The 25,254-nt window shown below is 50.5% G+C and overlaps 1 protein-coding gene across 1 annotated transcript in view; it reads left to right on the forward strand.

Annotated features, from left to right (window-relative positions):
* PKD1 (polycystin 1, transient receptor potential channel interacting) overlaps window positions 1-25,254 on the forward strand; it is a 94,746-nt gene that overhangs the window by 46,794 nt on the left and 22,698 nt on the right. The window contains exons 7-21 of the mRNA XM_074919759.1: window positions 2,975-3,189; window positions 4,257-4,369; window positions 4,449-4,575; window positions 5,515-5,792; window positions 6,276-7,025; window positions 8,079-8,210; window positions 9,831-10,006; window positions 10,445-10,578; window positions 11,145-14,767; window positions 15,757-15,903; window positions 18,244-18,387; window positions 19,655-19,934; window positions 21,728-21,944; window positions 23,528-23,678; window positions 24,661-24,813. Coding sequence (XP_074775860.1) covers window positions 2,975-3,189; window positions 4,257-4,369; window positions 4,449-4,575; window positions 5,515-5,792; window positions 6,276-7,025; window positions 8,079-8,210; window positions 9,831-10,006; window positions 10,445-10,578; window positions 11,145-14,767; window positions 15,757-15,903; window positions 18,244-18,387; window positions 19,655-19,934; window positions 21,728-21,944; window positions 23,528-23,678; window positions 24,661-24,813 — 6,640 coding nt within the window. The remainder of the gene's footprint in view (window positions 1-2,974; window positions 3,190-4,256; window positions 4,370-4,448; window positions 4,576-5,514; window positions 5,793-6,275; window positions 7,026-8,078; window positions 8,211-9,830; window positions 10,007-10,444; window positions 10,579-11,144; window positions 14,768-15,756; window positions 15,904-18,243; window positions 18,388-19,654; window positions 19,935-21,727; window positions 21,945-23,527; window positions 23,679-24,660; window positions 24,814-25,254) is intronic.

A 25,254-nucleotide genomic window follows, 5' to 3' on the forward strand; every position in this document is an offset into this window, starting at 1 on the left:
GCCGGTGCTGCCTCCCCACCAGGATCCCACACCCCTCTGCAGCCTGAAGCCCAGACTCCTTCCCCTCTTCTGCATCCGGAGAAGGAGCAGTGCTCCTCTCTGAGGGTCAGGCTCCAGCAGCATCTGTTCCACCTCAGGACTTGGCCTTTATAAACAGAGAGCACTGGAAGTGTCAGCCTTTGATTAAATCCGCCCCTCTAAGTGCCCTTTTTGCAACCAGCTGTCTTGGAGGGGGAGAACGATCAGGAGAGCTCACAGGGGCCTGACAGCTCTTGTCAGCGCTCCCAGATGCAGATGTTGGAGGTGGCCTCTTCATAAACACGGCCCAGAAAGCACATGTGGAGGGACCAGCTGCATGTGACATATGCTTTGAACGGTCCTGCTGAAGGTCTGACAGCCCCTTCTCCCCAAACTTGTATCCTTGCCCTGTTCCCTTCACACCAGGATTCCTCCCGAGATTGCAGACATGTAGTCCCTTCTCCAGGGAAGAGGAGTCTGTCCTTTTGGCGGGTTAGGGACTGGTCACTTGGTGCTCTGAGTTACCAGGCGTTGCGTGCAGGGGTTTTGATGGACTGCAGCACAAGGAAATCATGAGACCTCGGAAGGGAATGAGCTGCCCAAGCTGTTCCCCAGCTGCTGCCCCACGTTGCTGTCCTCCCCAGCCCCCTTTATTTCATGTATTTATTTTATTAATCCATTCAGATAAACATGAATAAGGCAGTTCCAGGATGCGATTTCCCTGGCGATAAAAGTCAAATCAACTGAGCCGCAGGTTTTGGAACATGCAGCCTCCATCGTTTCTTGTGGGAAAATGACAGAAGCAGAAATCTGTTTCCCATTAGAGCGTGCAGCAGCAAGGACTGCTCTCTCCTTTGCTTCGCTCCTGTCATCTGATGGCCTCCCCAGGAGCAGTATGTGCTGAGCTGGTCCCCTCCCTGCCCACTCCCCTTCCAGGGCACCCCGCTTTCCCCTCTGAGACAGTGCAGCCCCTCTCCCCTTCCAAGCCATGTCAGGCTTCTTTCTGCTTCTGCTGCCCCGAGCAGGGCAGCTTGGTCCTTCCTCAGAAGCATATCTTGCTTCAGAAAAGGATGTCGAGAGTCCTCTTGTTCCTCTCTGCAAGGTAGTGGTCTAGGCAGTGGGCAGGGGTGGGAAAAAGCCAGCCAGCCTATTTCTTCTTTTTTTTTTTTTTTTTCTTGATGACTTCCAGTTAGATCATAGCTGGAATTAGAAAAGGAAAATCTCTATCGAGTTTTACTGATGGCAGCAAACAGGCGATTTCGTAGCCTAATCCCCTGCCAGTGGTTCGGGAGCAGAGCACAGCGGTTATTTATTTTTTAATCTTATTTGCAATGAAAACTACTGATTCACGGAACAGTTATTTTCGTCGTCGTTTTTCAGCATGACCTCATTAATCATTTCATCTGGCTGAGCCCAGTGGTGGAGAGACACCAATTCTCTCCCTGGTCTGCTTTTTGCAGAGCAGTTGTACCATCCTGGCCATAGCAGAATTGATTGCAGCCTGCAGGAGGGAGCATGGAGAAGAAGCTGGGGGCTTTGAAGGGTGTATGATGAGGCTGTTCCCCCCACCCCAGAAGTTAATATGGAACAAATGCCTCACTTACTGCTGGGTGCGATTGGAAACAGTTGTCCAGGCTGTTTGTGGCTATGAAAGACCACTCAGCACTTTCCACCAGAATCTCTGCTGGGGTGCGGCCAGTTTCCAAATGTGGAAGGGACATGCGTCTTCCTAAAATGATCCTGGCAGTTTCTTGTGTATGTGGGGTTCATCTCCCTGCAGTGCTTTGGCCTCTGCTGCTGGTGTCTTGGCCCCCCGCGGCTGCTGCCTTTCAGCGGGGACTGAGGAGCTGAATCTCCCAGCAGCTGCACCAAAGATCCCTGATTTGAACAGCAGCTTCTGTACCTGGCACCGTCTGGGGTTTAATCCTGCACTGGTTCCAGTTCCATTTCCAGTGGAGAATTGCCTAGTGGCAAATTCCACGGGTCTTCAGAAATAAAACAAAAGTTTTCTAAAAGATGCAGCATTTTCTGACAGTTTTGTGTGACTGTACTATTAAGTCATGGCTTAATAGATGCTTGAAAGTGTCTGTGGGGGTCATAGCTGTTCTCTTGAGAGGGGTCTGAGGCTCAAGACAACCTGCTGGTACTCCTTAATTTGCAGCTAATCCCACTCCCAGTGTGTGTAGGGTTTACTCTGCTGTAGGGGAGCTGGTCTCAGCCCTTGCAGCCCCCACGAGCCTTCTGTGTGTGCTGGGAGGGGAGGCTGGGCGATATTAATAAATATATTGGTAGGAAGGAAGCGACTCCAACTTGGGGAGGCAGAAGATGTGCAGTTGGAGGGAGTGCTGGCAATGTCTGAAAGCAATAAACCCTCGTGGTTCTCCTCTCCAGCCAGTGTCATCTCCCGCTCTGGTAATTGTGCTGTACCAGTTGTGGCTGGTATGAATCAGCACTTACCAGTATGTCACAAGCTCTGTGGTGCTGACGGAGCCTTTTAACTGGGTCCTCTTGTAGCTTCGATGAGAGAGACTGGCATTTTGGGCATGGGGTGACTCGAGTCGTGGTCCCCTGAGCTGCTGCTCTCTCCCAGCTCCGTTGCACTGTGGTGTTGGTGTTGATTGCTCGCTCTGGATCCTTTTGATTCAGCTCTGCCCTCAGTTTCTCAAAGGACACATGGCTTTCTGTAGCTTAGGACAGAGGTTGGAAGGGCTGGTAAACAGCAGGATGGTGTGCTGTGAAGGAGCTGGTAGTAAAGAGCCAGGTTCTGGTGGTAGAATGGACACTAAAATCCTTTAGTAACTAAAAGGTTCTGTTAAATGTACCCTGTGACACCCTATGAAACTGTTGTTGTGAAGAATTATTATTTTCATAGAGAACCATAGGTGGCATCTATCCCAGATCTTTCTAGTGCTCATGATTTCTTGAAATCCCCCCCCCCCTTTTTTTTTTTTTTAAGGAGCCTTGATGTCTGGATTGGATTCAATGATTTTGCAAGCACTGGAGCACAGCAAAGAGGTGAAGGATTTAATCTGGAGAGCTGTCAGAACTGGCTGCCAGGAGAACCCCATCCGTCAAACGCTGACCACTGCGTCCGCATGGGCCCAACGGGCCAGTGTAACACAGACCTGTGCATGGCCAAGCACAGCTACGTCTGCGAGTACAAGCCGAAAGGTGGGCTCTGCTTCCCTCCAGCTGCCACTGGCCCCAAGGGCACGCGGATATCCTGCTCGCTGGCATGTGCCAAGGAAGAATAGGGCTGCATGGAGGGGGTGAGCCAGAGCATCCCCCCAGATCCAGTGGGACTGGTGACAACCACGGTATTCCCAAGAGAGGCTTGACTGATAAACTTTCAGAAATCTGGCCTCAGCCCAAAGGGAAAAATTTGGCCTGCTCCAGTCTTTGCTATCAATAGAAAGAGAGAGAGAAGCAAAGCTCCAAGGCAGAGCTGTGGAAATAGCTTTTCTCTCTTGCTTAAGCAGTCTCTGCTGCGGCCAGGATCTAAGGCTGTGGTGCTGCCTTGGTGACTCTTGCTGGCCTTCTGTGGCACCTCGTAGCTGGTGACATGTTGGGGTCTTGTGACTTAAAAGACTATTGGGCTTTGGAGATCATTAGGTGAGCTTTTATGTGGTGTGTGCTGTGCAGGTTTGTGCTTATGCAGCTTCCCAAATCTCCCAAAGCAGCATAGGGAGTAAGAAAGAGAAGCAGAAAGGAGATGAAATATGGGAGAAGGTTTAGGTAAGAAGGAAAACCCATCGCTAGGCGGAGAGCCCAGTGGTCCTGGTTGTGCTCAGTCCCCAGAGGCTGACCTGGTGGTGAGTGAGTCAGAGGTGTTGCCACTGGTGGAAACTGGCTGGTCCTGGCCACTTTTCCCAAGTCCAGGGTGACAGGGAGGGTGGGGAGTGCACCTCGTGCTCAGAAATGTGAAACAAATCATGGGGTGTTGGAAGGGAGAAGTATTTGCAGAGTTCCTAGAAGTCAAAAGTTGCTAAGAATTGCAGATGCAAACATTAGTTGTGCAGGGTGAGAAAGGAGTCAAAACATCTGTAAGAAGACAAAGGAAACTACAGGATTACAGCAGCTGCTTCTCCAGTAAAGCTGGAGTTACAGATTCCTGAGTGGTCCAAGCCCTGGTACAGCTTTGCTGTGCGGTGTGAGCAAGCAGGAGCAGGGTGGGGGGAATAGCTTCAGGCCTTGCTCAGTCTCGTGGGCTTTGTTCAAATATGTTCCTTTGTAAACAGGAGTTCTATTAAATGCCAAAAACTTCTTTGTGGGAGACCCTGAGTTTCACACACATGAGGCTGTGAAAAATGTGACAGAAGATGTGCTGTCAGCTCCATGGCAAGCTGTGGAGGTAAGAAGGGTTTGGCATCCTGCTGCTGCGAGGGAGCCCAGGGAGACGCGGGCAGATGAGAGCCTTGTTTGCTTTGCAGGTGATGGTGTTCCCTGAGCTGGCATTCAGGCACGAGGGATATTTGACTGCCCTGGAGTTTGTGACGCAGGAACTGCATCAAGCCGTTCAAGTGAGGTTCCAGGTGCACAGACCGATAGATGGAGAAGGTGAGCCATCTCCTCTCAACGCTTGTGGTGTTGTTGGAGCTGACGCCATCAGGGCCACGTCAGACTGAGGGTATGTGGCCTTCTTGTGGCCCCTCTGTCTTTAAAGCAGAAGCTTTGAAGCCTTAAAGGCTCAGAGACTTTGTTCTCATTTTTTGAGGAGACTAAAGTGCAGAATCTGCAGGTATGGTTGGACAGCCTAAGGTTGTCTTGGAGAAGTGGTTGTCCTGGAGAAAGTAATAGAGGGAGAAACATGTCTCAATGCATGAAGAAAATGTGAGTGTAAGGAACGTGTCTAGAAGGGAATGAATCTGAGCTGTGCTTTTATACTTTGGGAAGACATGACATTAACATGGGAATGTGTTCTGGTCCATCTGGCCCCACAGGTTAAAAAGGAAGAACATTTTTCTGAGCCCATTTTTTCCTGATGGATGAGATAATCTAATAAGTCTTTTCTGCCTTGTACAACAGCTCAATAGTCAGTTTTGGCAACAACTAATTTTGCAGCAGAATGTTTGCTGTAGCCGTAGGGTTGGCTGGTTACAAAAGGATATTTTTTGACACTGAAAAGCTGATACTTTGACATGGAAACATTAACTTAAGAAAAGTTGCTTAATGTGTTTTCAGTGTCAAAGACAGCTCTGCCTTTACTCGGACTCACTTTTGTTTGAACATAGATCTCTTTTAGACTGCAAATTGGTGCATTCTCACTGGAAAAGAGACTAACTTTGTTTTTAATGATCTTCATGCCTTTGTGAAATTTTCCAGTAAACAGGACACTTGTCTTATGTAGCACCAGGATGTGTTGCAGTTGCAGCTTTTACTAAGAGTGGAGCCATCATCAAAGTGAAAAAAAAATGGTGAATTTGGAGCAAAGAGAAGTGCACTAGAAGGATTACTTGTCACAAAGGTGATTGTTGCTTTCTCTTTCACTTCTTCCAGGCTACCAGGAGGAAAAAAATGCTACAGAATCATTCCACACTGCTCAGGACGATATGAACTGGACGCTACTTGAATGTCCTCCTGGTTTTGAGTGGTGTCATCTGACTAATTTGTGCTCGTCACTGAACAACTGCTGCAACGCGACTGAGTGTGCCAACAGTTCCCTTGCCAGCAGCCCTACCCCTATTTCCCCTCAGCACAATGAAAGTCAGCTCAGCTATGAACTCATTGAGGAATTTCTCTTTACAATACCAGCTGGCCCTTCTTCCCAGTATCTGGTCAGTGTTTATTAGCTGTTGTAACCAGTGAGTAGGTGGGGTGTTTTCTCTGTTTTGGGTGCTTTGGGTTAATACAGACTTGTTCCCAGTGTGCAGATGGAGACACTAAAGTTCATTCAAAGGAAATTACTTGCCCAGTGTCACACAGGCCACCACTTTCTGTCGTCCCTGCGCTGTGCCCCAGGCTCCCTGCAGTAACCTGCTGCAGTAGCACAGTGGGTCAGAAGGCCCTGCAGGTGTGCTGGGCTGTTCCTGTCACACTTACGGAGCGGAGACAGAGCATGAAGCTGACTTCTGTGTTAGCACATGTGATTCAGAGTGGCTGAGGAGTGGTGAAATGTCTCCCCATGCTGTGTTTGGATCTGTGGCTTTTCTGTTGGTTTCCACTTGGCAGGAAATCCAGCTCTCTTGCCCAGGCAATAGTTGGGTGCCGAGTGCTCTTAACTTGAGGCATTAACCCAAAAATGTCTCCTCTCTCTGCAGGTCACATTCAGAAAAGAAAATATTTTTGTCAGGGCTGAGGATGTCTTCAGTATCCAGCACAACGCAGGCTTGGGCTTACTCCTCCAGTGCCAACCAAGTACCACATCTCCTTACAGAACCAACGTCTTAATCATGAACTCCTCAGAGTGGGCACTGGGCCTGGCTGATGGCTCCATTGGTGCCACCTGGATAAACAACACCGTTTGCTCTGTTCGAGTTCGCTACGCCGAGGAACAATTGGTCCCAGTGATCAGCCCCCACAACGCGGGGCTGGAGCATCCAGGCCGCTACACAGTCAGAGCCAGCGTGGACAACGGGTTCTTCAGCACCAATCTGTCTTGCAGTTTCTGGGTGACCTCCTGGGTGTCAGGCCTGCGGGTGATCCACCCTGCTCCTCAGGGTGGCAGGGTGTACCTACCATCCAACTACACCACCCTGGTTGTCAAAATCTCCTCGGGGGTGAACGCGACAGCTAGCTGGCTGGAGGACAACCACACCTTTCCCTTCGAGGGGTCCTGCCCAGCGGCTGTTGTGCCGCTGACGACGGACTGTGCCAGGGAGACCAACGACACCTGGTTTGCTGTGGTCAGCCTGAGTGGCCTCAGGGAGGGGGTGAGCACCCACATGCTTGTTGTGGACAACACCGTGAGCTCCCAGAACATCACCATCACGGTGAAAGTGGAGGAGCCCATCCGTGGGCTGCGGGCCACCCCTGACCCCGAGAGCAGAGTCCTGCTAAATACACGAGTGGTGAGTGATTACCGCTGCTTTTAATTTGTGGGTAGAGGGTTTAGCCTTGCTAAGGGTGTGTGTTTGGCTCACAAGGAGGGCTGGGGCCGGGTGTGGCACTGCTTGCTGCTAAGTGCTGGCTCCCAGGCCATGCAGCCAGCGCGGCTGCAGACGCAGGCATGCGGCAGAAAGCACTGGGGGTCTCCAGCAGGAAGGCACCTCAGCTGTGCCTTCACTTTAATTCCCTCAGAGGTAAGGCAGCATCTCCTGGCCTTCCAGCTGTACAGAAAATTTGAAGCATTTTGAAAGGCCAGTATTTACCATCTTTCAACTTGTCAGGGTAGTTATTCCTTGTTTAGATTTGCTCTACTAAATCCTTATATCAGCTGGCTGAAGCTATAAAAATGTTTCATCCATCCATCCATCAATCCACCCAAGTCTTGGAGTTACTCTGGTGTTTGGAGTCTTTTTTTTTTCTCAAATCCACTGCCCCCAGAGCTACAGCCAAGCCCCAGGAACCTGCTCAATAACTGCCCATCAGTATCTGTGAAATGCTCTGTTCAACTCTGGCTGCTTCTGGCAGAACCCTGTGCCTGCAATGCCTGTTGGTCTCACCCTTCCTGGCTGCTACAGTCTGCTCAGGAGGTACTGTAGGAGTGAGGAGGGAGCCCACCCTGTCCAGAGCAGGTCAGGCCTTTGGGTCAGGCACCATCAGTAGATGAAGGTCAGAGACTCAGCTTACAGGTGTAGCTAAAACTGAGTTTTTTCTGCAAAGATATCGGAAAGTTTTTTAGCCAGCAAGAAAGAGAGCTGATGACAAGAGCAGAACCTGAGGTTGTGGGAGCAGGTAGCGTGGGTTCTGCTCCCTGCTCTGCTCTTGATTTATGGAGTCTGGGTCTGCATTTCTCTGTCAGCAGCAAAGCCCCAGATGCTCTTTCAAGACCTTTGTGTCTTACAGGTGTGTGACACCTCCCAGTCTGGCTCTGCTCCTTCTCCAGTTCAACTGGAGATCTCCTGGGAAGTGCCGTGTGTGCTTTCTCTTGCACTAGTATAAAATGTCCTCATGCCTTTCAGAGCTACGTCCCTGTGATGGAAGCTGGGTCAGATGTGACTTTCCGATGGACAGTAGATGATAAGCCATCTTTCACTTTTTACAATGTTGTCTTCAACGTTATCTACCAAAGCCCAGCTGTGTACAAGCTTTCGGTAAGCCAAGGCCTTTCCCATGATACCATTTTAATCCTGGGTTTCCATTTCATCCCACAAACGAAGCAGATAAAGCAGCAGGGAGAAGAGAGGGCAGAGCTGAGTTGAGGAGGTTTTCACTGTGCCCCTAACGAGCTCATCTGCTGTTCCTCACTGAGCTGCTCTTGCAAATGCAAGTAGTAAGTTCTTTTCCTTTACAGCTGGCTTCTCTATCTTCCTTGCCGTTGCTTTTGCCTCTTTTCTCCATGTTCTCCTTTCCGTTCATGGAGTGTGTCTGTCCTCACTGCTCCCCAGCAGGAAGGAGACAGGGAGCCACACTGCAGGGTGCTGGCTGCTGCTTTGGCAGGCAGGAGATGTGGAGTCATAAGCAGGTAGAGGCAGAACGCAAATGGTCAGAGTTTCACAGGGAGGACAGAGCTTCTGCCACAAGCTCATGAGGTCTCTGTCCCGTTCTCTTCCTACTGGTGCAACCTGGAACAGTGGGTTTTGTTGTGACCCCAGAAGAAGGATAGAGCAGAGAGTCCGGGCAGAGGGAGGTATCTGTTGTGGAAGAGGAGTTCACCTCTGACCAAAACATCTTCCTGCGTTGTGCCGTGTACTGCTGTGCAGAGTCCTGGTCTGGCTCCAAGCTGTTGATCCATTTGCAGGGTAACTGCTGGCTTCCTGATGAGACACCAGCCCTAGCTCTGAGGGTGCACGAGCACTAATTTGCTTGGGGCAGCACTATGCTGAGGAACACTAATTTGCTGGGTGAAGCACTGTGCTGACAAGCCTGGATTGCTTTTACTTAGAGTTGACAAGGTGGCATTAGCCTGGGGCCCACTGGGTTCAGTGTAACAGATCCACAGAAGCCTAGACACAAAGAGCTTTCATCTGTGGGGTGAGAGGTCTCTATTTAACTGGGTTTGAAGGATCCCTTCTGTCAGGAGCTCATCTCTCCTGCAGGTGAGGAGGTGGCAGGATGCTTCGTCATTAGGTGCCATGCCAGTGTTACATGCTTAGATAATCTCGAGGATCCTGCTCTACTTCTGTCACGTCCCTTCAGTCTCCTGCCTGTCCATTCTCCCTTTCTTTCATCTGCCCAACTTTGCTCTCCCTCTCTGTGCCCACTCCACCCAGACTGCACTTGGCGTGCTTGGTTTCCGAGTCTCTCCCATCCCCACTCTCTGTGCTTGGGGCCACTCATCTGCCTCTGTCCTCAGGAAACTGGGTGGCTCTTGTCCCCTTGGTGGCAGCAGGAGCCTGGTGACAGTATGCAGGGCACATCGGAACAGGCAAAGGGGTAACTGGCAACTTCAGAGCCAGAGGAGTCTCATCTGAGAAGCTCTTCTCCTTATCCTCTTGCTGTAGAACCAACCCTCCCCTGGACTGACGTTAGCGGTGGAGGTGTGGTGGCTCCAGTGAGAGCTGGCTTCGCCAGGGGGGTGACCTTCCAGTCTGTGCTGCTTTCCAGTGCCGTTGTGGCTATTGCCCCCACCTCCCTGTCCCACAGGCTTCTCTTCTCTGGCCTAAGCTGCTCCTGCCTGCTGAGACCTCATAGCACAGTGAAGCCCCCCTCGAGGAGAGGGCAGCACAGCAAGGTGATCCCAAATGCATTCTTTGTCCCACTGTCCTTCCCAGCTCACCGCCTCCAACCACGTCAGTAACTTTACAGTCAATTACAATGTCACGGTGGAGATGATGAATAAGATGAAGAACCTGACTGTGTTGGGTGTCCTGCCAGTCCTCCCTCTGAACAGCACCGTGGAGCTTACGGCAAGAGTTCAGGTCGATTCGGCTGTGGATGCTATGTTCCTGTGAGTCCTTTGCAAGTTGCCCAAACTTAGGATCTTACTGTGCCTAGCTTACCAGTCCTGCCTGCACCGTTTCTCCTCCCAGGGCCAGCTGATATCCAACAGCCCATTTCTCAGCCTCTGTCTAGTTAATTTAAAATCCCTGCAAGTGTGCTTCACACTGGCTGGGACCTGAAGTTCAGGCTGACAGACTTTCCTTTTAAAGAATTGCAGCAGTGCTTTAATATTGGGTTCCTCCTCTTCTTCCCATTCTGTACTCCTCTCACAGCAATAATTCTACATCACTGGGCACAGCTACAGCTTTGATACTTGGCATTATGCTTCCTATGGTTTTCCTGGAAACCCCAGCCTGAAAGACAGCCCTAGGCCAGGCTAGGGTTCCTCTGGGATTTCCATGATTCTCCTTTTGTGCAGTGTAATGCGGTTTGCATGTTTCTCCAGGTGGGATTTTGGAGATGGTGTCCAGGAGACATACCTGTTCAAACCTCCCTACAACAAGTCTTTCCTTGTTCCTGATCCCAGCGTCCATGAGGTGGTAATTGAGCATAATGTTTCACACGTCTATCAGGACCCAGGTATGCTCAGGATTGTTCTTTGGGGAAGAAGGGGTTCGGGCATTTTTGTTGTGTGGGGGTTACAAGGCACCTTCAAATAAAGCAATTGCTTGAAAGTCGTTACCTTGTTCCTGAGCAAAGAGCCAGAGCAACTGGACATCTCCAGCGTTTGCCATCCTCTGTAACTCTGTTTCTAGAAGTTTGTGCATGCTGTAAGAAGGACCACCACACACAGTCCCCTTTTTTGGCAGTCTCAGCAGATAGGTTAGCTCTGTGCTGATGGGAGGTGGGTAGGGAGCCCTGCTGTGGGCAGCAGGAAGGGGGTCTGTTTTGTAAGCGAACAAAAAGAAAATCTTTTCTCTCTATCTGTCAGACTGGCTCCTCTGTTGGCATTTGGTCCCCACATACATGGCCTGGTTGTAATTCCTGCTTGTCGTGGAGTGGAGGAGGGAAGCCCAGGCTGTGCGTGGTGCAGGAGCGGAGCATCTCCGTGCAGACCCCGTCACACTCCCCACACTCTGCAGCACCTAGCAAGCTGTTGCACAAGCATGTCCTCACAACTGTCTTTTTCTGCTCTTCCAATGCAGGCGAATATGCCCTGATGGTTCTTGTGTCAAACCAGTTTGAGAACCTCACCCACTTGACCCCAGTACATGTCCACAGTTACCTGATTGATGTGAAGATGGAAGTAGAGGAGAACGTTTTAGTTGTGAGCCGTCCGGTCACCTTCAGAGCCAGTCCTCTGCCATCTCCTTATGGAGTCGTGTACACCTGGGACTTCGGGGATGGGTCCCCCCTGCTGACAACAAGCCAGTCTCCAGTGACATACGGCTACCCCAGGAGAGGGGTGTACAACATCACCGTGACAGCAAACAATACCATAAGCAGTGTGGAGACAGTTGAGTGCTACCAAGTGTTTGAAGAGATCACTGGGCTCCATGTTTCTGCAGATGAGGCAGCGGAGCTGGGAGCATCTGTGAGCATTAATGCCTCGGTGCAGACGGGGGACAGTATCACCTGGATGTTTGATATGGGGGATGGGACGGTGCTGAGGAGGCAGGTGCCGGTCGTGGAACATGTGTACATGAAGGACATCAACTGCACTGTGAACGTGACAGCTGTGAATCCTGTGAACTCTGTCTCCCAGACTGTGCCTGTTCGGATATTTGTCCTGGAGGTACTCAAAATAGAGCCAACTTCTTGCATCCTTGAGCACCCAGACGTGCAGCTCACGGCGTATGTGACGGGGAATCCTGATGAATACATCTTTGATTGGACTTTTGGAGATGGCTCATCCAATGTCACAATCAGTGGGGACCCTGTGGTGATGCACAACTTCACCCGAAGTGGGACGTTCCCCCTCTCCCTGACTCTCTCGAGCAGGTTTAACAAGGCTCACTATTTCACCAGCGTCTGTGTGGAGCCAGAGATAGTCAACGTCACCCTTCTCCCCTCCAAGCAGTTTGTGAGACTTGGTGAAGAGAGCAGCTTCCAGGTCAGTGCCATGCCTCTCTACCAGTACCGCTACCGCTGGGATTTTGGGAACAATGAGTCCACTAGATCGAGTGGGACTGAAGTGACCTACACCTACAAGAACACAGGGGTCTTCCTGGTCACGGTGACTGTCTCCAACAATGTCTCTTTCAACAATGACACAGCATTTGTGGAAGTCCAGGAACCAGTTGGGGTAGCAAAGATTGAATATAACGGGACAAATGTTTTGGAGCTGAACCAGATCTACCTGTTCTCTGCCAGCATAAGTGGAACAAAAGTGAGTTACTGTTGGGACTTTGGAGATGGCACTACACAGCCTGGGCAAATCGCTGCCCATTCCTACAACAACACAGGCCATTACACTATTAGTGTGACAGGCTGGAATGATGTCAGCTTTAATGAGACCGTCATTGATGTCACAGTGAAACGTCGGCTCCACGGGCTGACCATCAATGCCAGCAGGACAGTGGTGCCATTGAATGGCTCAGTCAGTTTTGTAGCCACGCTTGTAGCTGGCAGTGCCATCCGTTACTCGTGGATCCTCTGTGACCGCTGCACTCCTATCCAAGGCTCCTCCACAATTTCCTACACTTTCCGGTCCGTGGGCACATTCAATGTCATTGTGACAGCAGAGAACAAGATCAGCTCGTTGCAGGACAGCATCTACGTCTATGTCCTGGAGCAGATTGAAGGCCTGCAGGTGGCTGGCAGTGACCTGGTGGAAGACATGTATTTCCCAACTAACAAAACACTCCATTTGCAAGCAGTGGTGAGAGAGGGAACAAACATCTCTTACAGCTGGGTAGCCCAACGGGATGGCAGTGCTGTGCAGACCTTCACTGGGAAAACCTTCTCCTTGAGCATCCTAGAAGCTGGAAACTACACTGTCTATCTGAAAGCCACTAATATGCTGGGCTGTGCAACTGCTAACAGGACACTGGAGTTCATTGAAAGCATTGGTCTTCTGAAGCCTTATGCCTTCCCCAACCCAGTTGCTATTAATGCCTCTGTTAACATAAGTACCACCATAACCAGTGGCACTGGCATCACGTATGTTTGGTATCTAGAAGATGGCTTCTCCCCTGTTACCTCTGAACCCTTTATTATATACTCCTTCCAAAGCCCTGGAGTGATCGAGGTTGTCATTGGAGCAGAAAACAAGCTGGATTCAACAAATGCAACAATTAATATCTGTGTAGAGGAGGTCATAGAGGGGCTGAGTATAGGGACTGCAGAACTGGACTGTAGATACGTCTCATCAGGCTCCACGGTGGTCTTTGAGGGGGAGCTGCAGAAAGGGACTGAAGTGACATGGCTCTGGGAGGTGCCAAATGGCACATTGACTGGCCAGTCCGTGGCAGTCACGTTCCCCACAGCAGGGTTTTATACGGTCTATCTGAACGCGTCGAACGACATCAGCTGGGCTCTGGCCAGCAGGAATATCTCAGTACTGGACAGGATTCAAGGACTGGAAGTTCTTGCCAGCAAGAAGGTGGTGGAGCCAGGGGAACAGGTCACCTTTGTGATCAGGATGTTGTCGGGTACCTCTGTGAGTTACTTGGTGAGCATAAGTGGGGACTACTCCGTGGTGCTCAACGGGTCCAAGTACACGCATGAGTTCACCAAGAGCGGCGATTATTTGGTGACGGTGACGGTGCAGAACCAAATCAGCATCGCCCATGCCCAGGTGCTCATCTCTGTCCTGGAGGCTGTCCGCAACGTGCAGCTCCTGAACTGCTGTGAGGAAGGCATACCCACAGGCACGGAGAAGAGCTTCAGTGCCCAGGTGGGGAGTGGCTCCCGTGTCTCATTCTCCTGGCAGTTCTCCCTGCGGAAAGAGCAAGGTCGATCCGTGGTCATTATGGCAGGAGAGAGTGTTTCCTACACTCCAGAAGCTGCAGGGCTGCTCGAGATTCACCTCAATGCCTTCAATGACTTGGGAGGTATCAATATCACCAGAACCATCCAGGTCCAAGACCCGATAGTCCAGGTCTCCCTCACTGCCTCCAATGCTTTTGTCAACAGGACTGCAGTGTTTGAAGCAGCAGTGGTGCCCAGCAGCAGGAGCGTTGAGTTCTTGTGGACCTTTGGGGATGGCTCTTCCACTCAAATGACCAGGGTTGCAGTGGCCAACTATTCTTACCTGAGCCCTGGGGATTACCTGGTGGAAGTGAATGCCACCAACCTCATCAGCTTCTTCATAGCCCACCTCACTGTCACTGTCAAAGTCCTGGAGTGTGAGGAGCCAGAGGTGGAGTTAGCCTTGCCCCCTCAAGTAGTCATGAAGCGGTCCCAGAGGAACTACCTGGAGGCACAGATCGACCTCCGAGGGTGCATCAAGTACCAGACAGAACACCTGTGGGAGATCTACCAAGCACCCAGCTGCTTGAACTTGGACAGCTCCAGCAGGATCCGTCTGCCGAACGTTGATGTCAATAGGCCCCAGCTAGTTATACCAAAGCTTGCCCTAGAAGTTGGGAACTACTGCTTCGTCTTTATTGTCTCCTTTGGAGATACCCCACTCTCCAAAAGCATCTTTGCCAATGTAACTGTGATACCAAGTAAGCTGGTCCCAATCATTGATGGAGGGTCATACCGTGTATGGTCCAACACTCAGGACTTAATCTTGGACGGGGAGAAGTCCTATGACCCAAACTTGGATAACGGTGAACAGACTCCGTTGTTATATGATTGGTCTTGTACGTTCTCCTCCAAGGTAAGAGCAGTTCTGTCCAGCCAGGGAGGGTGATCATTTGGGAGCTCCAACTCCATGTCACTTCCACTACAAACACATGTCTGGGTTGAAATGGTGTTGAAGGAAGCTTTTGTGAGCGTCTTTAATAAAGCTGCTCTGGAAGGAGGGTTGCAAAGGTTTTGCTGACTCCCATCTCAGGATTATGGTACAAAAATTGCCATGAAGAATTGTGCAGTGCAGCCCAGTGCTGCACCATGTCCCTGTGCGTGGCAGAAATGTCGGCAAGGGAAGCTGAGGCATTTGTGTTGCTGCTTCACTTGTCCTCGGCCTCTGTTTCATGGTTTGGGTGTAGCTGCTTCCATAACCTGAAGGTTGATTGCAGCCCAGGGGACCGAGGGCTCTGGTCCCTCTCCCATTACCAGTTCGATGTCTCTAATTTCAGCAGGGGCCCTAGTTAGACTTCGGAGGAGTTAAGTGACCACAGGTCATGGTCACTCTGGACACGAGCAGGTCACTGTCATCATGCTGAAATGGTCTGACCCTGTAGTGATCGAAGGGCAAGGGAGAGCTGCCCTTTGAATTCTTATAGGAAATCCACCTCAGGAGCATTTTTTGATTGATTGTTGGATTTTTTTGCTTGTAAAAAGTCACTAGTTTCTATCTTTACCTCAAAACAGAAAGGTGCAGAGTGTATGTGCAGTTTAATGTGAGCTTTTTGTGGTGTTTGGCAATGTTTGTAACTATATAATGAAGAATTAATTGCTGTAAAATAAGAATTTGAAGCTCAGATGAAATAGAGGAGTATTCCAAGTACTGCTTACTAACCTGAAGAATAGGAGAAAGTGCTTTATTGTCCACACACCACCACGTTTCTCCCACCCCAGTGGTGGCATTGCACAGGAAGATCTGTAGCAGTGACTTTGTGTGGACCTGAATGTTTTGGCTGTGGACTAACCCGATGTGCACCCATACCAAAGAGGGTTTGAAAGTTCTTTTCTCCTTGCAAGCAGAGCTCGGCTGCAGGGTGCTCTCTGAATTTCAGTGCCAAGGAAGGAATTGTCACAATTTCCAAAGCTGTATTAGAAGCAGATGTGGAGTATACGTTCGACCTCACCGTCAGGAAGGCGGGTATGAGTCCCGAGGCAACAAATCAAACCGTACGTACCACAGACAACTGTTGCTTTCTGTCCTTGGGTGCCTGTTGCTGAACACAGCCGAGCTGGAAGCCCACGGCCCTTTTTTCAAGGAGGTTTCTAGAGGAGAGTGCTGCTGGCTCAGCACCATGCTCAGCCTTGGGTGACTCCCCGAGCTGCATCCCTGGGCCCCATCCGAGAGGCAGTGCCCGTTCGGCAGCGGGTGTGGAAGCTGCTGCTGCCTGCATGTGCCAGCCAGCACAGAAGAGCAGGGAAAGCAGATTTTAGGGCATGGCTGGGCCTCCATAACCGATCTCATCCAGGTTGTTGGCAGAAACAATCACTAGTATTTCCATAATCTATTCATCTTATGCTGCCTTGGGCAACACTTCTTGCTTGTCCTGCCAAGTCCTTTTAGTTTCTTCCTTCCTTTAGACCTTGTGTTAGTCCCTCTCTGTGCAGAGGCTGTGTTAGCGACCCAGCCCTGAATGGTACTGGCCACCGTTCCTGGGACTGAGAGTCTGCGACCGCAGGTCTGCTGCAGGAGGACAGTGAAGGAGCCCGTGGTCAACAGCTCTTCCAGCACTGTGTGCAGTCTCAGGCTCTTTACGTGTCACAGCACCAGGCTCTTCCCTGATTTTTGCCCAGAGGGAGCTTCCTCAGAGCTGGTACTTAATTGTACTGTCAACAGTTCCTCTCTTCTCCCCTGAATTTTTTTAAGGGAGGATTTTTTTAAGTGCATGTTGTTTATGTCAAATTAAGCCTAACGCTGAATGCATCTGCAGTCCGACAGCAGTTATGGTTTATGTCAGAAACATTCATCGTGGTGCATTTGGCAATTAGAGATATAGTTAGTATGAAAGTGGAAACTCTTACTGCTTGGGTTTTAAACCAAAGCTGGAGGATAAAAAGCAAAAAATTAAATTGATAGTCTTTCAAGGACATTCCGTACTATCTGGTTTCCATGCATGAGCGCAAAACAATGATTCCAGTGTCGCAGGAAATTTGCAAATACTGTAGGAATGAATGAAGCTTCAATGCGCTCCGGCTTAGTGCTGTGGAATATTTATCCTCCTTTAAAAGTCTGCCATATTAAACAATGTCTTCATTACTGTCTTTCTTTGAATTCAGAACAGTCATTATACCAGGGCAGAGGGCTCTGTCAAATGCTGGTCAATCCCATTTCCTAGGGGATTAAAGGAATTTAGACAAAGTAGAGGGGTCAGAGCTCGATAGCCGTTGTGTCTGAGCCACCAGTGCTTCTAAAGCTCTCCTCTCTCCACGTGCTTTGCTGGGGAGGTGTGGCAGACGTTTTGAGATGTGCAGTTTAGATCCGAGCTAAAAGCCTGTCACAGCCTGCCACTCTCTGGAAAAGGTGGTTCTTCCAGGCTGCAGAGCAAAATGTGTTTGATGCACAGTGCGAGCTGTGTTTTCTGGCTATTTTTATCATCATTCCTGTCTCTCAGGATGTAGGTAGTGTCAGAAATGGTGATGGCTCTGCACAGGCAGTGCACTTGAGAGCCCAGGGGTCAGGTCCTGAAACGCACCGTGTGGTTCTAGGCCAAGCTCTGTAGATCAGAGCAGGGACCATGCTGGTTTTGCCCAGGGCAGCACATCCTCAGCAAACCCAGCTTGCCCTGACCCCTCTCCTACTCTGGACTGTAAACACTTCCCATTTAGCAGCCTCCTGAGCTGAGGACAGGGACCTGCAGCCCCTCACTCCCATGTCCACACAGATCTGCTGTGACCCCACCGGGTCAGGCGCACCACAGCTGCAGAGACAGGCCCAAGAGTTTGGCCCACAGAAAACAAAGAAGAGCTGCAGTTGCTTCCCAGGGCAGGTGCTCGCCAGATGTTGGGTCTGTGCTGTTATGGAGGATTACCTCCTCCCAGTTAGACTGCTCCTCTCTTCCAAACTCTAACACAGCTCCCATTTTTGTGGGGTTAACAGCTGTCCTGAGATGGTCGGTACAGCAAAGTGCTTCAGTTAGCATCATCCCCACCCAACAGCCCAAGCAGGACTTGCTGGGAATTCAGCACAGGGTACCACAGGGACATTTTGAAAGTGATTCATGTTGGTAAAAAGTGTAAATAAAGTCCAGTTTTACCTGGACTGGGCCTGCTTGGCATTGAATGGTTCTTGAAAATCAGTTGCAGAAGAACTGGCCAGTGCAAGAAAAGTGATGTAGCTTAAATCTGACATGAAATTCTTTGGAAATCCCTTCCTGCTGTTTCCTTAGCCCAGACTGGGCTGGTGCAGAGCAATTCCTCCTTGCAGAGCCAGGTGCTGGGACGTGTCTACTTACCTGTTAGATGTCTGTGTTTTTGTCTCAGATCTTCTGATGGAGCCTCTTGATTCCCCAGGTATTCATCAAGAGGGGGGGAGTCCCTATCGTGTCCCTGGAGTGCATTTCCTGCAAGGCTCAGTCTGTCTATGAAGTTAGCAAGAGCTCCTACGTCTACCTGGAGGGGACCTGCCAAAACTGTCACAACGACTCCAAGCTTGGGGTAAAGTCATTAGCAGTGCTGGTCTTTGCTTCACCTTTGGTTGACTTTGGGAAGAAGGGGAGAGTCAGAGAGGACAGGGTGGAAAGACCTCTGTGAGAAATATAGTCCTGGACCTAAACTGCCATAGAGACAAGGAGGGGAAACAATCTCTGACCATCAATGCAGTGGCAGCCCGGGTCTGGCTGAGGGGATGAAGAAGGCTGGCTAATACTGGTCTCTTCATCACAGTCCCCGGACTGGCTGCAGGACTGGCTTGCAGAGTCAGAAGTTTAAAACAGGCCCTGCATGGAGCTCTCCTGGAGTGGCATGGGGCTGCTGCGTGCTGTGCCAGGTCTGGGCAGCGTGGAGGAGGCTTGAGGAGGGTCCTGAGAGGCTTCTGAGGCGGGTCCCCATGTCCTATAAGCACTGGACCCCCTGTGAGATGTCCAGAGGCTTCCTGTGCCTGGCTCGTGCCCACAGGCTGTGGGACACAGTGCCTGTCAGTCCTCCATTGACCTACCCAAGGGCAAGTCCTTTATGGAGCATTTTCAAGCCAAGCCCATGAGTCACCAGCTTGTTTCACACAAAAGCCACATTTTTTTTTCCCTAGAAAATATCTGTACAGTATTTTCTTCTCCCTGCTGATTGGCATTTTTCCCCTTATGCTGGTGACTCAAGCAGAGGTAGTTTGATCTCTTCTGATCTCTCAAATCTCTCGTGCCCTTCTCTGATTACAGATTCCACTATGCAGCATCTCTGCAACCTGTTGAATGAAGCAGGTCTCAGAAGGGGAAGTCCTGTTGCAAGAGCTAGTCTGTATTGCTCCCAGCAAGCCCAGCCTGTACTTGCATGGCATTTTCTGGCTGGCTATCTCACTGTTACTCTTGTTATCACAATTGTACTTTCGTGCTATTAGCAGTAACCATCCAGGACACGTTCGGCTTGAAGCATATAAAACATGGTATCCCATGGAGACTCCACCAGGACTTAATTTATTTCCTGTGTTTTGTGTTCTGTATTATGAAATATTCTGTCGGAGGGTGATGTAATCCCAGAGACTAAAGTAGATCTCACAGTGGAAATATTCCCACCAGACATTTTGGAAAGGTTCCAGTTCTTGTTGCTGTAGCACACAAGACTAAAGCTGAATTATCAACTGCAAATTTGGCAGACGCTCCCACTAGAAATCTGTTACTTTTTATAAGAGACTCAATCTGAAAACATTTTAAGGCTATAACTTCAGATTTAAACAAAACCTCTCCTGTCTTTCCCCTCTTTTTCTCTACAGAGATGGGCAGCACACAGCTTTAAAAACAAGTCTCTCATCCTGGACAAAAAAACTACCTCCACTGGTGACACGGGGATGAACCTGGTCTTGAGGCAAGGGGCACTGAAGGATGGGGAGGGATATACTTTCACCCTTCACATCACAGACCTCACAACAGGGGAGGAGGGATTTGCCTCCATTGATCTGCTCCCAAACCAGCCGCCTGTTGGAGGATCCTGCCAGCTGTCTCCCAAAGGACCCCTCAGGGCGCTGATGGCGAAGGTGCACTTTGAGTGTGCAGGTGAGGGTGTAGGAACAGCGGTGCCGAGGCCCTACCAGCCTCTCTGCTCCTCACAGGCAAAGGTTTCTCGTCACCACTGTGGTGTCAGTGGCCCTTCTCCCCACAGATGTTTTCTTTGCCCCCAGCTCCTGCCCCAGGACACTGTTGGCCAGGGCTTTAACCAAGTAACAAGTGCCAGGACAAGAGGGAATGGCCTCAAGCTGCCCAGGGCAGGGTCAGGCTGGCTCTGAGGAAGGATTTCTGTGCAGAAGGGGCTGTTGGGCGTTGGAATGGGCTGCCCAGGGCAGGGGGGGAGTCCCCATCCCTGGAGGGGTTGAAGACTTGGGTTGACCCAGCACTAAGGGATCTGGTGGAGTTGAGAATGGTCAGTGTGAGGTTCATGGTTGGACTGGAGGAGCTTCAAGGGCTTTTCCAACTGAGATGATTCTGTAATTCTATGAGTTCAGAAGTTGATCTTTCCATTTCTGATCCCCAAAGCTTGGATCCTGAGCAGCTTTGTGTGCCCAAATGATGGAGCTCTAAAACTAAGTGATAGGAGGCAGGCACTTTTTTTTAATCCTACTTCATGTAGTTGAGTGGTGGTATCCAGGCCAGGCCAGCACTTGTGGAAGAAACTGGTATTTCAGTGCAGGAAAAAGAAGATAAATGCCCAAAACTGAGTCACACATATGTGGGAAGAGTCAAAAGAGAAGGCACTGGGGCCTTCTCTGCCATGTGGGCTGGATGTTCCCGTCGGCAGTTACCTTCTTGACCAGCTGCAGAGACAGCAACAATGAGTCCAGCTTTGGAAAAGTGGCCTGGCTGATGTCCTGTAGCCTTGGGCCAAGGAATAAGTGCCTCTAAAAACCATACTTCCCCAAATGATTAGTGTTAGAGATTAGTGCTGCCTGTGCACAAATGCTGGGAAGCCACGCTGCAGAGGAGGTGATGAATTCTGGGGGGGCTGCTCACCAAAGCCCAGCTTAAGCTGGGGGAGAAGGAGAAGTGTGTTCAGCATGATGTGGTTTTAACTTTGGCATGTTTTGAGCTACCCAGAATAATTATGAAATTGATACATCTTTGGGGTGGTGGGAATTTGAGCTCTTAGTGATTTTTTTTTAAGCGGAAGCGAGACATGCAGGATGCAAACCCACTGGTTGATGGCCAGTGCCATGAGCCCTGGCAGAGCCAGCACCTTCATGGGTACTCACTGGAAAAAAACACATTTCCCAACTGCCCAGCTCCCACAGGGCTCCCCAGAATTCCTGGAAGCTCCATGGAAACCTCTGTGCAGGTTTTATACTAGACTTAGTTGTTCCTGACACGTTGAGCTGCCTGAGGCCTCTCTCTAATGTCAGGCTTTGCAGGGCTTCTACAGAAGCTGTGGCCTGGGTCAGTGCCATTCCCAGCCCCAGAAGAGTTAGTCCCATTTTGGTTTTGCTCATGAACTCTTCACAAATCCCTTTAAACATTACAGGAGGCAAACACCTAGGCAGAAACCCCTAATCATCAGAAAAATTCAAAGAGAGTCTGAGCTTTACGTCGCAGGCCCTGAAGACATCCCCCCAGCCCGGTGGAGTCCTTGAGCTGTTCTCACTGTGGGGACAACCTGTCCCTCTGCCAGAGCCGGAGGGGACACCAGGAAGGGGAGATGCCCTGCTGAAGGACTGAGGGGGGTGGGACACTCCAGGGGAGGGAAGGGGCACTGCCAGGAGGTGCCAGTTCTGGTGGATCGGCTGCATTTTGGGATGGTGGCTGCAGCCCTCCCCGTGCCCTTGCCCCCATCAGAGCCCCTCTGTGGGTTTGTTTTGCAGGCTGGCGAGACACGGAGGACGCGGAGGGCCCACTGGTGTACATCCTCCTGGCATCCCGCCACAGGGCTGGGCACTACCACGAGTTCTGCGTGTACAAGGGCAGCCGTGCCGAGCACAGCGCCTTCCTGCCCCCGGGCTTTCGTGAGAGTGGCTTCATGGTGTCCGTGTCTGTTCTTGTGCAGGACCAGCTGGGAGCCACCGTGGTGGCCGTTAACCGGTAAGACCCACTGCTCGCAGGCTGGGCTTAACCCGGCAGCACCAGTGTCCAGCCTAGGCTCCTGAGTAAAAAGTAGATCAGTGATGATTCCTCTTTACTAATGAAACAAATTATTGGACACACACAGCAATCAGTAATCAGAAGATCCAAACCAAATAAAACAAAGGGTTTTTTTCACTTACTAAATTGTTACACTGTGGAACACCTTACTGCAGGATTTTCTGGATACAAAATGTATAAAGCAGCTTAAAAAAAGGCAATTAATCAAATCCATCAAACACCAAGAAACAGATAAATCCTCTGGCTCAAGAAGATTAGCAGAGCTGGGAGGGTACAGCTCAGGAAAAGGCACTGCTCTTCTCACTCTCTTTGCACAGGTACCTACAACCAGCTGCTGATGCCAAGCACAGCTCTGAGTAAAACAGACATTTGATCTTCATTCTTCTTCAGTACAGGTTGATTTTCACACTCCTTACAGTACTGTTATTTTTCTAGTAGAAAAGATATCGGCTGCCATTTGGCATTACTGGAGTCTTTTTAGCTGTTAGGGCAGGGAAGGAGTCTCTGGCCGCAAGTCCAAACCAGCCTTGCTATACATGCATTGATCTTTCATAAGTTTTTAGTGTGTCATGAATGCACTTAGTGACACAAAGAGTTTTTGATGAGCACCTGCTGCTCCATGCTAATATACCATAAGAAATGGAGCTATGGAATTAAGCTATTTACAGAAATGGAATAAGATAGACTGTAGCTGGATACGTAATGCAGGAGAAGAGCAGGAGCATGTCATTTTAGCTGTCTAGAGAACTAGACCATGCGTGTATGTCTGTGATTTCTTTCTGAGGGATCCAGTGGGTGCCAGTCCTGAAGGGCCTGGCGGATCCTGGGTGGAACATTTGCCTCCTGGAAGAGGCTGTTGGCAGGAAGGCCAGGGTAGGCTCAGCAGAAGTGCAAGACGGAGAATTTCAATCTTTGTGGATCATCAAAGGGGAGACTTTCCCCTAAGTTACTGCTTTCCTGACCACCTCCTTCATTCCCTGGTGACACCTTGCTCTGAAGGCAGGATGTGACTTTCTCAGAAGATCTCTTTCCGCTGTGCTCGGTCACCTTCTCTATGTCAGGAGCCCTCAGAGGAGAGTTGGCAGCAGCAAGCTGCGGTGCTGCGGGTGACCTGATGCCCTGCTGCTGCAAGCCAGGGAGGTCTCGTCTAGCTGAGGTGGAGAGTACAGGGAACAATGCCAAAAGCAGTGCAGCTCCTCCCACCACACCGACCCTGTTTTTAAGTGCTCTTTCTGCTCCATCGAACTAAACCTGGATTTTCTCCTCTGGGTTCAATGCACCTGTGTGCATCTGCAGCTTCACAGAGCTGGACCAGTGAGGAACCAGACTTCAGGTCTGTGATGTTCCTACTTACAGCTTGTGCAAACTGGGCACCGGCGCAAGCGTCAGCAACGCTGTCTTTGTTGTTTAACCACCTGCTTCCAGCCTCATCTTCCTTTCCAGCCTAAAGGGCAGATTCTGCCCCCTTCCCCCAGCCCATCTGATAGTCAGCACTTAACCCAAATGCCTCTTTCCCTTGGCAGCTCCATGGAAATCGGCTTACCCGAGGGGTTCCCCAGCCTCTCCCACTGGCTCTACAATCAAACTGACACTGTGCTCCAGGGCTTAGTGAAGCAAAGGGACCCTCAACAGGTCATCGAGTACTCTCTGGCCCTCATCACCATCTTAAATGAGGTAAAGTGGCACTCTCTGCCCAAGAGGGGCCTGCAGAAGGCCTTGCAATTGCCAGTAATGTTCTTTGACCAGGTTTTGTACAGTGATGTAAGGAAACGGCTAACACTACAGTTTTTCATGTAAATCAGTGTATGTGCATGCTGGGAGCTGGGCTGAAGCTATTTTCATGCATCAAAAAGAGTAACAAGCTCCAGACACACAATGACCAGGGAAAGCAGAGGGCCTGCAAAGTAAGCCAGCAATGGTCTGGGTGTCTCCCATGCAGCCTGCTTTTTTTCCCTCATATTCAGAGGTTTTTTTCCTCTTTACTGCCAACCTCAAATTTAAACACTGAATTTAGAAACAGAAATCTTAGCGCAGATTCCCCCACCTCCTTCATGCATCCCCTGAGCCAGCCACCCTGCCTCAACTCCGCAGGGCTGGAAACTGACTGTAGCTGCTCAGGGTGATGCTCTGGGTGATGAGGGGACCTCCTTGTGCTGACTGCTGAGCTAGGGCAGCTAGGAAGATCCTCTGCCCTGCATACAGGGCTCTTAATCCACAATGCAGGAGCATCATCCTCCTGGCAGCATTCGCTTTCACTCCTACCTAAAGTAGGGCCCAGTCCCTCCATGTGCATCTCTATAAGTAGGGCAGGATTTTCAATCTGTAATCTTTCCTGCCCGAGAAGAGCCCTCTGCATGCCTGGAAGGCAGACAGGAGCCATTCCCCTGAGCACAGGCACTGTGCTAAGCTGGATAAGGGCTGCACACTGGTGTACTACTTAGCTGTCAAGTGGAAGGCTGTTAAGATAATTGCTTGGAGAGCACAAGCGAAATTGAGGAAGTTCTGCTGAAAAATACAGCTCATTAGATCACTCTCTGGGGAGGAGCACAGGCAGGGAGATATGAAGTGCAGGGAAGAGGTGACTCCAACACAGCTCATCATCCTCTGAAACAACCTGATACATTTCCTCACTCTACCTGCTTTTCTCCACTCCCAGTATGAGCGGTCCATGCTTCTCGAGCCTGAGACTGGGAATGAATTTGAACTCCGGACCTGGACTCGTAACAATATCACAGAAACCCTGAACTCACTGAATGTGAACACAGTTGATGATATCCAGCAGATCTCTGCTGCCTTGGCGCAGTGCACGGTATGTTCCCCATCACCACCCCCAGCCTCCTGCTCTTAGCTTAGCTGCTCCTCAGTTTGTGTTCTGCTTCCCGGCATCTCTCTCCCACACACCCCCTGCGCAGCGAGGACAGGGATCACTTATTGACACCATCAAGGTTTCTGTGGCAGTGCCCTGAGTGTTGTCAGCTCTGCCCCTCACCGTGGCATGGATAAGGTGGTGGAAGGCAGCACCTAAGAACCCTGTGCTGCTTCTCCGGTCCCAGCCCTGGTGTGGCAGCTTCCTAGCAAGTAGGTTCCTTCGCCTGATGGAAACTGCAGGACAGGCTTCGGCCAGTTGGAGAAGCGCTGTGATAAATTGCTGGGGGAGATGCAAAATCTCTGAGGACAGGCTGGACTCCATCAGGAGTAACACGAGTAGAGCCGGACCTGCCTTAAGCCAGGGGACAGTGCCAAGGACTGG

Source organism: Athene noctua, chromosome 15 (assembly GCF_965140245.1).
Source record: "Athene noctua chromosome 15, bAthNoc1.hap1.1, whole genome shotgun sequence".
NCBI lineage: Eukaryota > Metazoa > Chordata > Aves > Strigiformes > Strigidae > Athene > Athene noctua.